The 12,170-nt window shown below is 41.9% G+C and overlaps 1 protein-coding gene across 1 annotated transcript; it reads left to right on the top strand.

Annotated features, from left to right (window-relative positions):
- Positions 1–9,603: 9,603 nt before the first annotated feature.
- LOC147416507 (uncharacterized) lies at positions 9,604–11,869 on the top strand. Its single transcript, XM_086508298.1, has 4 exons — positions 9,604–9,643; positions 9,764–9,825; positions 11,386–11,472; positions 11,566–11,869. The coding sequence occupies exons 1-4, from the start codon at positions 9,604–9,606 to the stop codon at positions 11,776–11,778; spliced, it is 402 nt and encodes a 133-aa protein (XP_086364424.1). The 3' UTR covers positions 11,779–11,869.
- Positions 11,870–12,170: the final 301 nt, after the last annotated feature.

Below are 12,170 nucleotides of genomic sequence, written 5' to 3'. Positions count from 1 at the left end.
CCAAAGCCTGGCCAATCTTGCATGGTCCACATGAGAATGCCTTGCACATGTACATCCCGTCGTCCGATTGGTTAGGACATATCAACCACATCGATTCCTGTCCACAAGATTTGGAGCTCTTCTATAAGTGGTGCCAGATAGACATCCATGTTCTTTGCTTTGTACTTTCTTGGGATGATCAATGACAACAATATATTGCCCTTCTTGATAGCTAGCCATGGTGGAAGATTGTAATTAACCAGACAAATAGGCCACGTGCTCCATGACGAACTTCGTAATCTGTATGGGTTTACTCTGTCCATTGCCAGACTAAAGCGGATACATCGAGGCTCATTCTTAAATGTAGGCCAACTTTCCTATATGTGCTTCCATGCACGAGAGTCAATAGGTACCTGCATCACATCATCTATCGATATAGTACTTGAGTGCCATGTCATCAAAGCCGCTATGGACTTGCATCTGAACATGCTCTTTATTCTTGGAATGATAAGAAAGTGTTGAAGGACCTTTGCAGGGATAAATTTTTCTTGTGTGTCCTCCCTGTACTTGTTTGATCCACAATTGGGACACGGTTCCAAATTTGCATACTCATTGCGAAAAAGTATACAATCATTAGGACATACATGTATTTTGTGCTAATCCAAGCCCAAATTAGTAAGAAGCTTTTTAGCAGTTGGACGGGTAGGGGGCATGTGATTCACTTCTGGAAAGATTTGCTCATTGAGCAACCTCTCATTACATGAATAAGTCCACCCCTTGATCACATTATTGAATTGTAATTTGCACTTTATCATGCTTAGGATACAATGTATTTACCTGAAAAGCTCTGTGACCGAGGCATCAAACCAACCATTGACAAACTACAAGTTAAGCATTGCCAACTTGGTACGGAGAACTGAGATTTTTGCACCACCGTAAAGCGGCATGCATGCAAGACTTTGCATCATCTCTCCCTCTTTATTGTTGCTATCATGTCGTTGATATGAACGGGATGACTGAGATTGGACCACAGTATTGCATTCAATGTTGTCATCTTCTATGTTTTCAATGATGGGACATGTCAAAGAACGCATCCAACATCTGCTCCATCTCTACTTCTTGAAATGCACATTAGGTATTGGTTGGGAGGACTCAGTTGATGGCTGCTTGTTTGAAAATCGTCTTCTCTAGAATGAAGTTGGAGCAATATCTACTTGCGGAGTTTGACCTTCAGTCTCTAGACCATGAGATCGATAACGTAGGTCTTGTAGTTACTCAATTGGAAAGAGACCGTGATTGCATATGTGTTGATCACAGATTTTTTGTTTTCAAAAGATCTGATGCTTGCAATGCGCACAAGGACACGCTATCGTATCGTCCATACTTTATCTACCAATGATGCAACAAATAATTAAAACACTCTAGTTGTTATAACTACACACTACTAAGTATATGACAATACATGACAACCTCACATTCTCTAGCCAGACCCAATCCCCGCACACCTCGGTCTAGAGGTACACGGAGATTAGGACCACAGGGTAATAATCTCGTCTTTATTGGTCAATGAATATATATTAAGGTTCTTGAAGTTCGTGTGCACTTTGGAAGTCCGATTGCGTTCAACTATTTGCTGCTAGCTCTAACAATCTCACATTCTCTAGCTAGGCCCGATCCCCGCACACCTTGGTCTAGAGATGCACGAAGTTAGGACCACAGGGTAATAATCTCGTCTTTATTGGTCAATGACTATATATTAAGGTTCTTGAAGTCCGTGTGCACTTTGGAAGTCCAATTGTGTTTTTTCAACTATTTGCTGCTAGCTCTAACAACCTCACATTCTCTAGCCAGGCCCGATCCCCACACACCTCGGTCTAGAAGTGCACGGAGGTTAGGTCAACCACAAGGTAATAATCTCGTCTTTATTGGTCAATGACTATATATTAAGGTTCTTGAAGTCTGTGTGCACTTTGGAAGTCCGATTGCATTTTTTCAACTATTTGTTGCTAGCTCGAGCTCTAACAATCTCACATTCTCTAGCCATGTCCAATCCTTGCACACCTTGGTTTAGAGGTGCACAGAGACTAGGACCACAGGTTCAATGACTATATAGTGTTTTTGAAGTTTGTGTGCGCCTAATCTAACCTATAACCTAAACTATAACCTCACCTATACCAAATTAAACCTAACCTATAACTTCACCTATAACAAAACCTAACCGAAGTCCGTTTGCGTTTTTTGAAGTACACGAGTCATTCTTGAAGTCCGTTTGCGTTTTTTCTACTATTTGCCACTAGCTCTAACTTATAATCTAACTTAATATATAAGCTAAACCTAGCCTAACTTAGCACAACCTAACTTAACATAACCTAACTTATAACCTAAACCTAATCTAGCCGAAGTCCGCCGTTTGCATTTTTAGAAGTACACGAGTCATCTTCAAAGTCCGTTTGCGTTTTTTCTACTATTCATTTGCCGCTAGCTCTAACCTAGGCCGCTAACCTATAATATATCTCACCTAACCTATAACCTAAACCTAACCTAACCTAACCTAACATAACCTATAGCTTAAAACTAACCTATAGGCTAACCTAATCGAAGCTCGTTTGCGTTTTTTGAAGTACACTAGTCATCTTCGAAGTCCGTTTGCATTTTTTCTACTATTTGTCGCTAGCTCTAACCTAACCTATAACCTAAACCTAACTTAACCTAACATAATCTAACATATAACCTAAACCTAACCTAACCGAAGTCCGTTTGCGTTTTTATAAGTACACAAGTCATCTTCGTTTGGCCGCTAATAGATGGACGAACTTATGATATGGTGTGTAAAGCCGCTTAGGTTATGCTGCTCTAAATTGGATTAGGATAGAAATTAGCCATTTCAATCCGCTTAGGGCTAGCCACCTAGGGTTAGCATCTTAGGATTAGTGTTGGTTAGCTGCTAATAGATGGCCGTATTTTGGAGTGTTAGGGTACGCTATGTAATGTTGCCTAGGTTTGGCCGCTCCAAATTGGATTAGTGTAGAGTTTTTTCATTTAATCTGCTTAGGGCTAGCCGCTTAGGGTTCTATGGATTCTGGTTTGGCCGCTAATAGATGGCGCACCGTGTTTGGACAGTTAGGGCACACTATGTAAAGCCGCTAGGGTAAAGCGCTCTAAAACATATTAGGGTATCGTTAGGCCATTTAGTCTGCTTAGGGATAGCTAATAAGGGTTATCAGCTTTAGATTAGCGACTTTTGTTTTGGCCACTAATACATTACTATATTTTGAGTGTTAGGGTAGGCTATGTAAATCCGCTTAGGTTTGACAACTTTTGATTTGGTCGCTTTAACTCCAATTAGTGTAGCACTTGACCATTCCAGTCTGCTAATAGGGTTAGAGGGTTATGGTTTAGACGCTGGTAGATGGTCGTGCTTGGACGTTTCACCGATAAGTGTTTAGATTAACATAAAAGTACATAAATTCTAACTGTCCGAACACAACGTCCATCTATAACCTAAACATGAGTTAACTTAACATATAACCTAACCTAACTTTTTACGTACAACCTATAACCTAACCTAAGCTATAGCCTAACTTGTTGCCTAAACCTGACCTATAATCTAGCTAACCTACCCTATAATCTATAACTTCACTTATAACTTAATTTAATCTTTAATTTAAACCTAACCTAGAACCTAACCTATAAGCTAACCTAGCATAATTAACGTCCTATAAGCTAACCTAACCTAACGTTACTGAACATATAACCTAACTTATAGCTTAACATATAACCTATATATACCCTAACCTAACATATAACCTAAACTAAACCTAACCGAAACTTAAAACCTAAACCTCATCAATCGCATAATTTCAAAAACGACATAATTCAAAACAAAATTTCTTCAAAACAAGAATTTTTAATAAACCAAAATGAAATTTTTTCATAATTCAAAACGAAATTTCACAACACAGACGATAATTTCTTTTAAAGCATTGACAGTTTAAAGCATGAAATTTTCTTTTATCCATATAGAAATTAATTTAAATAAATTTAATATGCATTAAAAGTTCAAGCACTCACATGCGACCTATTTGAGCAAGAAAAGGTGTTGTAAACGTCCTCAAACCTGCAAAAACGCGCGCGCGTGCAGACACACACACACACACACACACACACACACCATGTTAAACCCTAAACCCTAAATCTACAAGTAAACTTGAAAAGAACCTCACCTTAGTGCTATGGAGTAGTCCACGAGCAAGAATAGCACCTTCGACAACTTATTTTGCACAAGATTTGTAAGAGGTGAGGAGGAAGAGACCAAGAGAAAAGGCGCAAGAAGAAGAGAAATGCGCAGAGAAATCCCGCGGTTTGTTTTTTGCAGGGTCCAACGGAACAGGTATCGGTACAAGCATCGGAAAAAGCATTCGTACAGGCGTCGGAAAGTGCATCGGAATAGGCGTTGGAAAATACATCAGAACACGGAATGGAATTAAATTTAAAATTGAATTTTTTTTAAAACTCCATCTTCCTCCATACTTACCTACACATATACCGATGCCCGCCATTGATGCCGGTAATTTGGCGCCGGAATTTAAGTGACCTCTTGTAGTGCCTTGGGCAATTACCTTTACTTCATGACTTTCATTGATGATTACTCTAGGTATGCATGGGTATTTCCGCTTAAAGCAAAGTCCGAAGTTTTATGTGATTCAAACTATTTCTGGCTATGGCTGAAAATGTATTGAAATGTACTATGGGCACCCTCCGTTCCGATCGAGGGGGGGAGTATATGTCTCATGAATTAAATGCATTTTTGGCTAGTCGTGGGATAAAACAACAATGTACAATGCCTTATACACCTCAACAAAATGGTGTTGCTTAGATGAAAAACAGGTCACTTACGGAAATGGCACGATGTATGGTCAAAAGTCAAGCTTTTCCGCATTCTTTTTGGCTTGAGGCCATCATGTGTGCCACTTATGTACTTAACAGGTGTCCTACGAAAGCTTTGCAGTCTATTACTCCATATGAAGCATGACATGATAGAAAGCCTTCTATTGAACACATGCGTGCTTTTAGATGTTTGTCATATGCTTTGGTGCCACAAACACAACGCAAAAAAATGGATGATAAGGCTGTCAAATGTACTTTTGTTGGTCATAGTGCTAAAAGCAAAGGTTACAGGTTGTATCATCCACAAACAAAGCGTATTCTGGTTTCACAGGATGTAGTGTTTGTGGAAGAATCTGTTCAGCCCTTGCTGTCATGTACTAGAGACAATAATGTAAGCTCACATGATATTTATGACACTTTGTTGCCTCTTTTCAGTGGTGGAAGTTCGAATGTAAATTCCAATGAGGCAAATGTATAGCCTTTGGGGGTTTTTGAAAATGTTACAGATCAGCCTATCACTGATGCAGATGTACATGATGTACTTGATGAGGAAAGGGCTGAAAATGAACAGGCTAGAGGTATGCCAAAATGGCTGGTACATATATTGCGTGATAGTAAATTGGATGCACCTTTGTCTAGTTGTACTCATTCAGGCTCTCACCATGCAACTTATGCATCAGATTGTTATGCTTTGGCTGTGTCTAGCTTACATGATGTTGACGAACCTCTCTCTTTTGATGAAGCACAAAATTCAAAAAATTGGATGGCTGCCATGCAATCAGAATATGATGCACTTATAGAAAATGACACGTGGACTTTATGTGATTTGCCTCCTGGCAAAAAGGCCATTGGTACGAAGTGGGTTTACAAGTTGAAATGCAAGCCGGATGGTAAGATCAATCCCCATAAGGATCGACTTGTTGCAAAGGGTTATGCACAAAAAAAGGCATAGATTATGAAGAGACTTTTGCTCCCACTTGTCGTATGACTATTGTGCGTTTTCTATGTGCATTGGTAGCTCATTTTGGTTGGGATGTACATCAATTAGACATTGTTACTGCTTTCTTGAATGGTGACATATTTGAGGAAGTTTATGTAATACAACCTCATGATTTTGTCATGAAAGAACAAGAGGACAAAGTATGCAGATGTAAGAAGGCTTTGTATGGGTTGAAGCAATCTCCTCGTGTTTGGTATGAGAAAGCTGACACTCATTTGGTCAAATGAGGCTTTCATAACAGTACAACAGAACGCACATTGTATGTAAAGCGCGAGGGTGATGTACTTCTCATTGTGGTTCTTTATGTAGATGATTTGTTGATCATTGGACCATCACAGTTTAAGCAGTGTGATGGTGGTATTGCCTTGTGTGTCAGGCCAAGGGGCAGGGCCAAGGTGGCCAGTACTATAATTAGCAGGCATGGCCTATATAGGGACCTAGTTGGTGTTCTCCACTCCATACCAAGTATATGGCTGGATACTCAATGGTTGAGTCATAGTTTATCGTCAGTCATGGAAGACTGTTTGTAAATGGTTGGGGGAAAGCACCTCACTCTTACTACTGCTATTCAACCCGTGTTGGATGGGCAGCTTACAACTTTTTTTTGCTAAAGGATCTGTTAAGAGCATACGTTAGCACAACACATTTTGAATGGTCGATTCTCTCCCTATTCTAGAAGCTAAGTTGCTTAAGTAAGGTTTTCAACTTTGAACACCTGTTGTGGTGGGGTTGGATACCGTTTCAATAGTTTCATAAGTCAAGGACTTAATAGGTGTGCTGACAAAGTATGTTGACATGTAGTTCTGCGTGTTCCAAAATGTTCAGAAGTCTGACATAAGGACACATCCTATTCTATTTCTTAGTAGCTATGAGCTTTTTAAGATACTCACGTGAGTTGAAAATTTGGCTCACAACTTCATGAAAAGTTGCCCCAAGGCTTTCTTGCATGCTTTTTTCCAGTAGCTTCAGAAAGTCTGAAAACTGGTTAGATACAAGTGGTTGCAAAAGGACAACAATGTGAAAATCAAGATGTTGCTCTTGGTTTCATTGAACCTCCTCACTGCACCAAGTATCGGTCATATGGACAATTGGACCGCGTATGGGAGCCAATCAGGAAAACATCAGTGTTCTTACGAAGATACTATCACTTGTGTTTTCGAGGATGAAAACGCTTCTCCAAGGGGGGAGTAATGTCAGGCCAAGGGCCGGGCCAAGGGCCACGACGGACATGCGATCAAGGGGATCTCTATAATTAGTAGGCAGGGCCTATATAGGGAGTGGTTGGGTGGAGAGTTGCATGGTCTAGTCCCCCGCGGTCTCACATTGTGTCAAAAAAGTTACATTGAGACATTACTAGGTAAGTTTGGACTTGAGGATTGCAAACCTATTGCCACTCCCATGGAAACAGGTTTGAAATTGAGTCTTCATGACGTTGGTGATCCTGATGATATCACTCTTTACCAAACTGCTGTTGGATGCGTCATTTATGTATGCAACACGAGGCCGGATATTCAGTTTGCAGTCTCACATGTCAGTAGATTTATGGATAGCCTATAGTCTAAGCATTGGAAGCTTGTCAAAAGTATTTTTTGCTACCTTAGTGGCACTTTACATCTTGGCTTGTTTTATCCCAAGGGGGGATCATTGTCGCCAGACTTACATGCTTTTTCAGTCTCAAATTGGGCTGGTTGTTTTGACAGGCGAGTGTCCACAAGTGGTTTTTGTTTCATGCTTGGCAGTTCATGTAAACCATGGTTGAGCAAGAAGCAACCTAATGTGGCCAGTTCGAGTTGTGAGGTTGAGTACAGGGCAGTCTTCACAGCTACAATTGAGCGTGTATGGCTTAGACGCCTTATGGCTGATTTGGGTGTTGGACAAGACACTGCCAACACTATCTACACTGACAGTCAGAGCGCATTGGCAGTTGCGAGGAGCCCATTTTTTCATGCTCGCACAAAGCACATTGAGGTGCATTACCACTATGTCAGGGAGAGGCTCTCAACAGGAGAGGTCAACTTGGCTTATGTCACATGTGCCAACACAGGACATCCTTGCAGATCTTTTCACAAAGGCATTGTCTTGTGAGAAGCTCAAAGCTTTCCGCAAAGCTTGGGGCTTACTCCCCTTTGTGGACTGATCATGTCCTTAGGGCATGGCACTTCCCTTTACTCATGTGCCAGCTCTCGTTCACCGCATCCCCCCAGGGGGGATTTGTTACCATATACATGTGGTAGTGATGTGTGTGAACACACAAGGACCGCAGGGCATTTTTTCCCTCTTTAGGAGGTTTTTTCCCTCGTGCATTGTATATACGTCCATCACTCTAGGGCTATCTATCTTTCCATTGCACACTAAGTGATACACTCTTAGTTGTGTGCCTTGCCTTCCTTCGTCTTCTCCAAGCTGTGTGTGTTTTCTTGCAACCCTAATTCCAACAGGTGTCTGAAATTGGGCTCATTGTCGGCCATCTAATCATGTTGGTGAACGAAGGGTGAACTAGTTTGTGCTCATGTCATTCTGAACCTTGTTCTAGTTCGAGCAGAAATTGTTGCAAAAGCTACATTTGTTGCGTGTGCATATGCCCTTATATGTGAATCAGTGTGCGGGAAAGTATCTCCATTTAGCCCTGAGCCGATTAGGAAACAGCCGGTTGAGATGAGACTTGTAGTGTTCGGGAAAAATCATTCTTCTAAACATATAAACTTCCTTCCCATGAATTTTCCAAGAGGAAATTTCAGAAAATTAGGTTTATTTTCTGGGTTTTTACACTATTTTTTTCTATTTTGGGGCGGAATTTCTCCTTTTCTCCATGCCCTCAACCGGCATATTTGAAATTGAAAACAACACAATATTAAGCTGAGACACGTTTTTCCCGAACACTGGATGAGAGTGACAAGGAAAAAGTTCGCTTGGATTTTTCTAGAAAATAGAGTCAATATAATTGAAAATCTCTTTGTACTAAACGACGAAGAGTTTAATGATATACATTTGGAAGCTCATTGTCCATCACGTGTCCCTTGCTCTTCTTCTTTCCCTCCCTAGAGTCGAGGACGGGTCACACACTAGGGTAAAACACCCAATACAAGACCACCTAAGCGGACTGATAGATTCCGACCTCCATAGTGCACTCTTTTGAGCTCGGAGGGGTGCATCACATAGCTGAGAGCAACATCTACCACCTGTAAAAGTTGTAGCTTGATCGGCAATACAGAGGCGACGGACGACACAACAAAAGTTTTGTAGTGTAACAAAATTGCGGGCAAATAAGGAGACTCCCCTAAGGGAACTAAAAAGTCAATGCGCCAATAGTGCTCGAAAAAAACCTAGGTTTAGTGTAATCCCACCTACAAATTTTGAAATTTACCTCTAAATTTTGTATTTGAAGGTGAGAAAACCTACAAAATTGTGAAAACATTAGTTGTAATTCGGTGTAAAAATTTTGTCAATTACCTCTGTTGTTTCAGATATGTAGGTTTGCCAAGTTTTTGGAAAAAGTTTATTTGAGCATTGCGCGCCAACGGGGATGGAACCCTAAATCTAAGGGTCGCAATTTACTTCTGCATGCTCTAACCACGAAAGCACTGAAGCTCTATAGTCCGTCGATTGGGACTTTTCTGTAGATGAATTTAGGTCTAGTTTTTTATTGGGTGTTTTACCCTAGTCTGTGTAGTAGTTTCTGGGAAAATTGACCAAGAAGGAGGAATCGGAGGTGGAGAATTGAGTGGCGATAAAAGTCAATGACAGGTGTGCTTTGGCAGAAGGCGGGGCTGGAAAAGGGTGCAGGATGATTGCGTGTCGGTTGCTGTTTGGGGATGCTCGACAGGAGCGATTGCAACCTTACCATGCAAACTGACCAGGCCGGGGGCAGATGGAGGGCGTTCCTCGTGTGGAAATAAGGGCAGATTGGGGACGCTGCTCACTGTAGTGTGGCGAGGAGGTTGAGCAGGAGGAACAACAAGGTATGTTTTTGTTGCCATTGACAATATGTGGGTGGGGATAATTGGAAGGGAGGATGATGAGCTGCAAGGGCGAGAGGGAGAAGAGCTGCACGGCGAGGGCAAAGCTATGGCTGCGCGAAGCTGGCCCATGTGGGTATGGCAGGGTGAGAGAGCGAGGCGTTACAGGCTTCTCTGTTCGACTATGATGGCCAGGCGGAGGGAGCCCCGGCGCGGCAGCTGGAGAGAGTGGAATGGCGATGCAGGGCGAGAGAGGGAGCGGGAGCTGCTGTGTGCGGTTGTGACGGGGAGGTGAAGAGAGCGCTGCAGGCTGCTGTGGGCGGCTGAGGTGGCGAGCCTTGGAGACTATAGTAGACTATGGAAAGTGTACGAGGTAGGGCGTATGTCCCACAGTCAAAGAGGCAAAGAAGAACGGGGAAGGGGGGGGGGGGGGGGGGATATGGTTGGATAGTTATGAAATGTTGATGCCTATGCAGGTGCAATGTTGCGACTGAAAAGTTTAGCGTGGGATGCGGCCGAAGATCGGGCCCACCCGCCTAAAATGAGGAGGAGCGCCGTAGTGAACAACCTTGGTCACACAACAAAGAAGAAGGGCCGACTGCCACTGACGAGCGAGAGAAACGCGGAAGGGATGAGAGGAAACACAAAAAAATGATGGAAGTTAGCGTCGCCGTAGCTGTAGGCAGTGCTGATATAGATATCAATCTCTTAGCTCGAGTGAAGGAGTTCTTGGTTAAAGAGACAGTAGCCGGTATTTTCTCGGTGGAGAGGGGAGGTAGCGTGTTTCACTTGCATTTTCAAATGGTTATACGTATAATGAGCAGCTATTTTCAAATGGTTATATGTATAATGAGCAGTTCCCTTATAGCTGTAAACAAAAAGTTGAAAACTTATTTGGGTTGGGATAAAGAGAATCCGTGCGGGGGAAATGTGCTTTGCTGAGCAATGAGGCAGAAGAATTTGTACACATTCGAGGGTATGATTGGGTATTGTTTGAAGGACGACGGCAAGTCCTACTTTCAGAAAGTCAAGCACAACATAACCGTGGAAGAGATGAACAAAGGCATAGAATTGTACATCTTGTATGGGGTCAACGATGCAAAGAGCCACATTTGCTTGACGCACTATAATATCTTCGATCGTGCCAAGATGTTTTGGAGGTTTTAGATGCGGCACCCATTTGGAAATGATTTCTTGGATACCTTGCACAAAGCGCAGTGGAAGGTACTACCCTTCGTTGACATGGATCACTCCGCAGCAGGCGCAAGGGATGAGTGTGAAAAAGATGAAAGATCTTTGGACCTGCATAACATTCCCATTTGCGGGCAACAATCCAAGATGTAGTGGCAATCTTTGTTGTAGATGATTTGTATCAAAATAGCCAACTGAGGTTGGATTGGTTTACATCCCGCTGGAAAGATATAGAGAGGTACATAAAATTAAGTATTCCGTTTAATTTATATTTTTTTGCACGAGTACATTTGCACATGTCTGGTTGCTTTTGGGTGTGAAAGTAAGAAGTTAACCGATATAGCCCCACAATCAAGACGCCTGTTGTGACAGGCAGCAAGTGATGGCGGGAGTGTTAGGACGAACGAGAGGCTGCTCGAGCTAGGTGATGAATACATCCTGTTGCTGCACCCAGCCAAGGTAGCAAGTGTTGTGCTGTATAGTCCACATGATGCTTAGTAATTGATTTTTTTTGCATGTCATGTTCAACATAACAATGTATATACATCGCAGGTAAGCAATGGAGCTGAGAACGAAGCGGTTGACGTCGAAGAGACGCAGACAGAGGAGTCAACGAATGGAGTGAGCGAGGCAGCATTCGAGCGAGTGGGAGACATCATCATGCAAATTTGGATGGAGTTGCGCGAGCCTGACGACAAGGGAAATGCAACATTCAGGATTCGTGTTTGTGGTTTGATAGAGTATGTGACTCAAGTCTATAGATAAATACCAGATTAATGTAGCAGATATATAGGTTTGTCGAATGGAAGAAGAAATAGTAGCATTGAAGAAAGTGGTTGTTGATATGAAGAGCCAATTGAATAGGCTGAATGCAATAGTCATAAGACTCTCTAAAGCTAGGGTTGTAAATCAAATAGCATTGTTTGAAATTCTGATTGTTAAACAACAATGCTGTGGTTTATGTCCTTTCTGAAATCCATTGTATGGTCGTGTGCTTAGCTTTGGAAATACGTTTGAAAGGTTAAGTGGAAAAGGTATATGCTGAGGAATCTGCAAATGTACCTCTATGAGAGTATGTGTAGTGGTTTTTAATTTGAGAGTCTACACATCTATACTATATATAATGCAACTTAAAATTTTCTAGGAAGCTAGGAGAG

The sequence above is a fragment of the Adiantum capillus-veneris genome, unplaced genomic scaffold, assembly GCF_014529385.1.
Source record: "Adiantum capillus-veneris isolate H3 unplaced genomic scaffold, ASM1452938v2 Hic_scaffold_886, whole genome shotgun sequence".
Taxonomy (NCBI): Eukaryota; Viridiplantae; Streptophyta; class Polypodiopsida; order Polypodiales; family Pteridaceae; genus Adiantum; species Adiantum capillus-veneris.
This window is presented reverse-complemented; position numbering and strand designations above follow the sequence as displayed.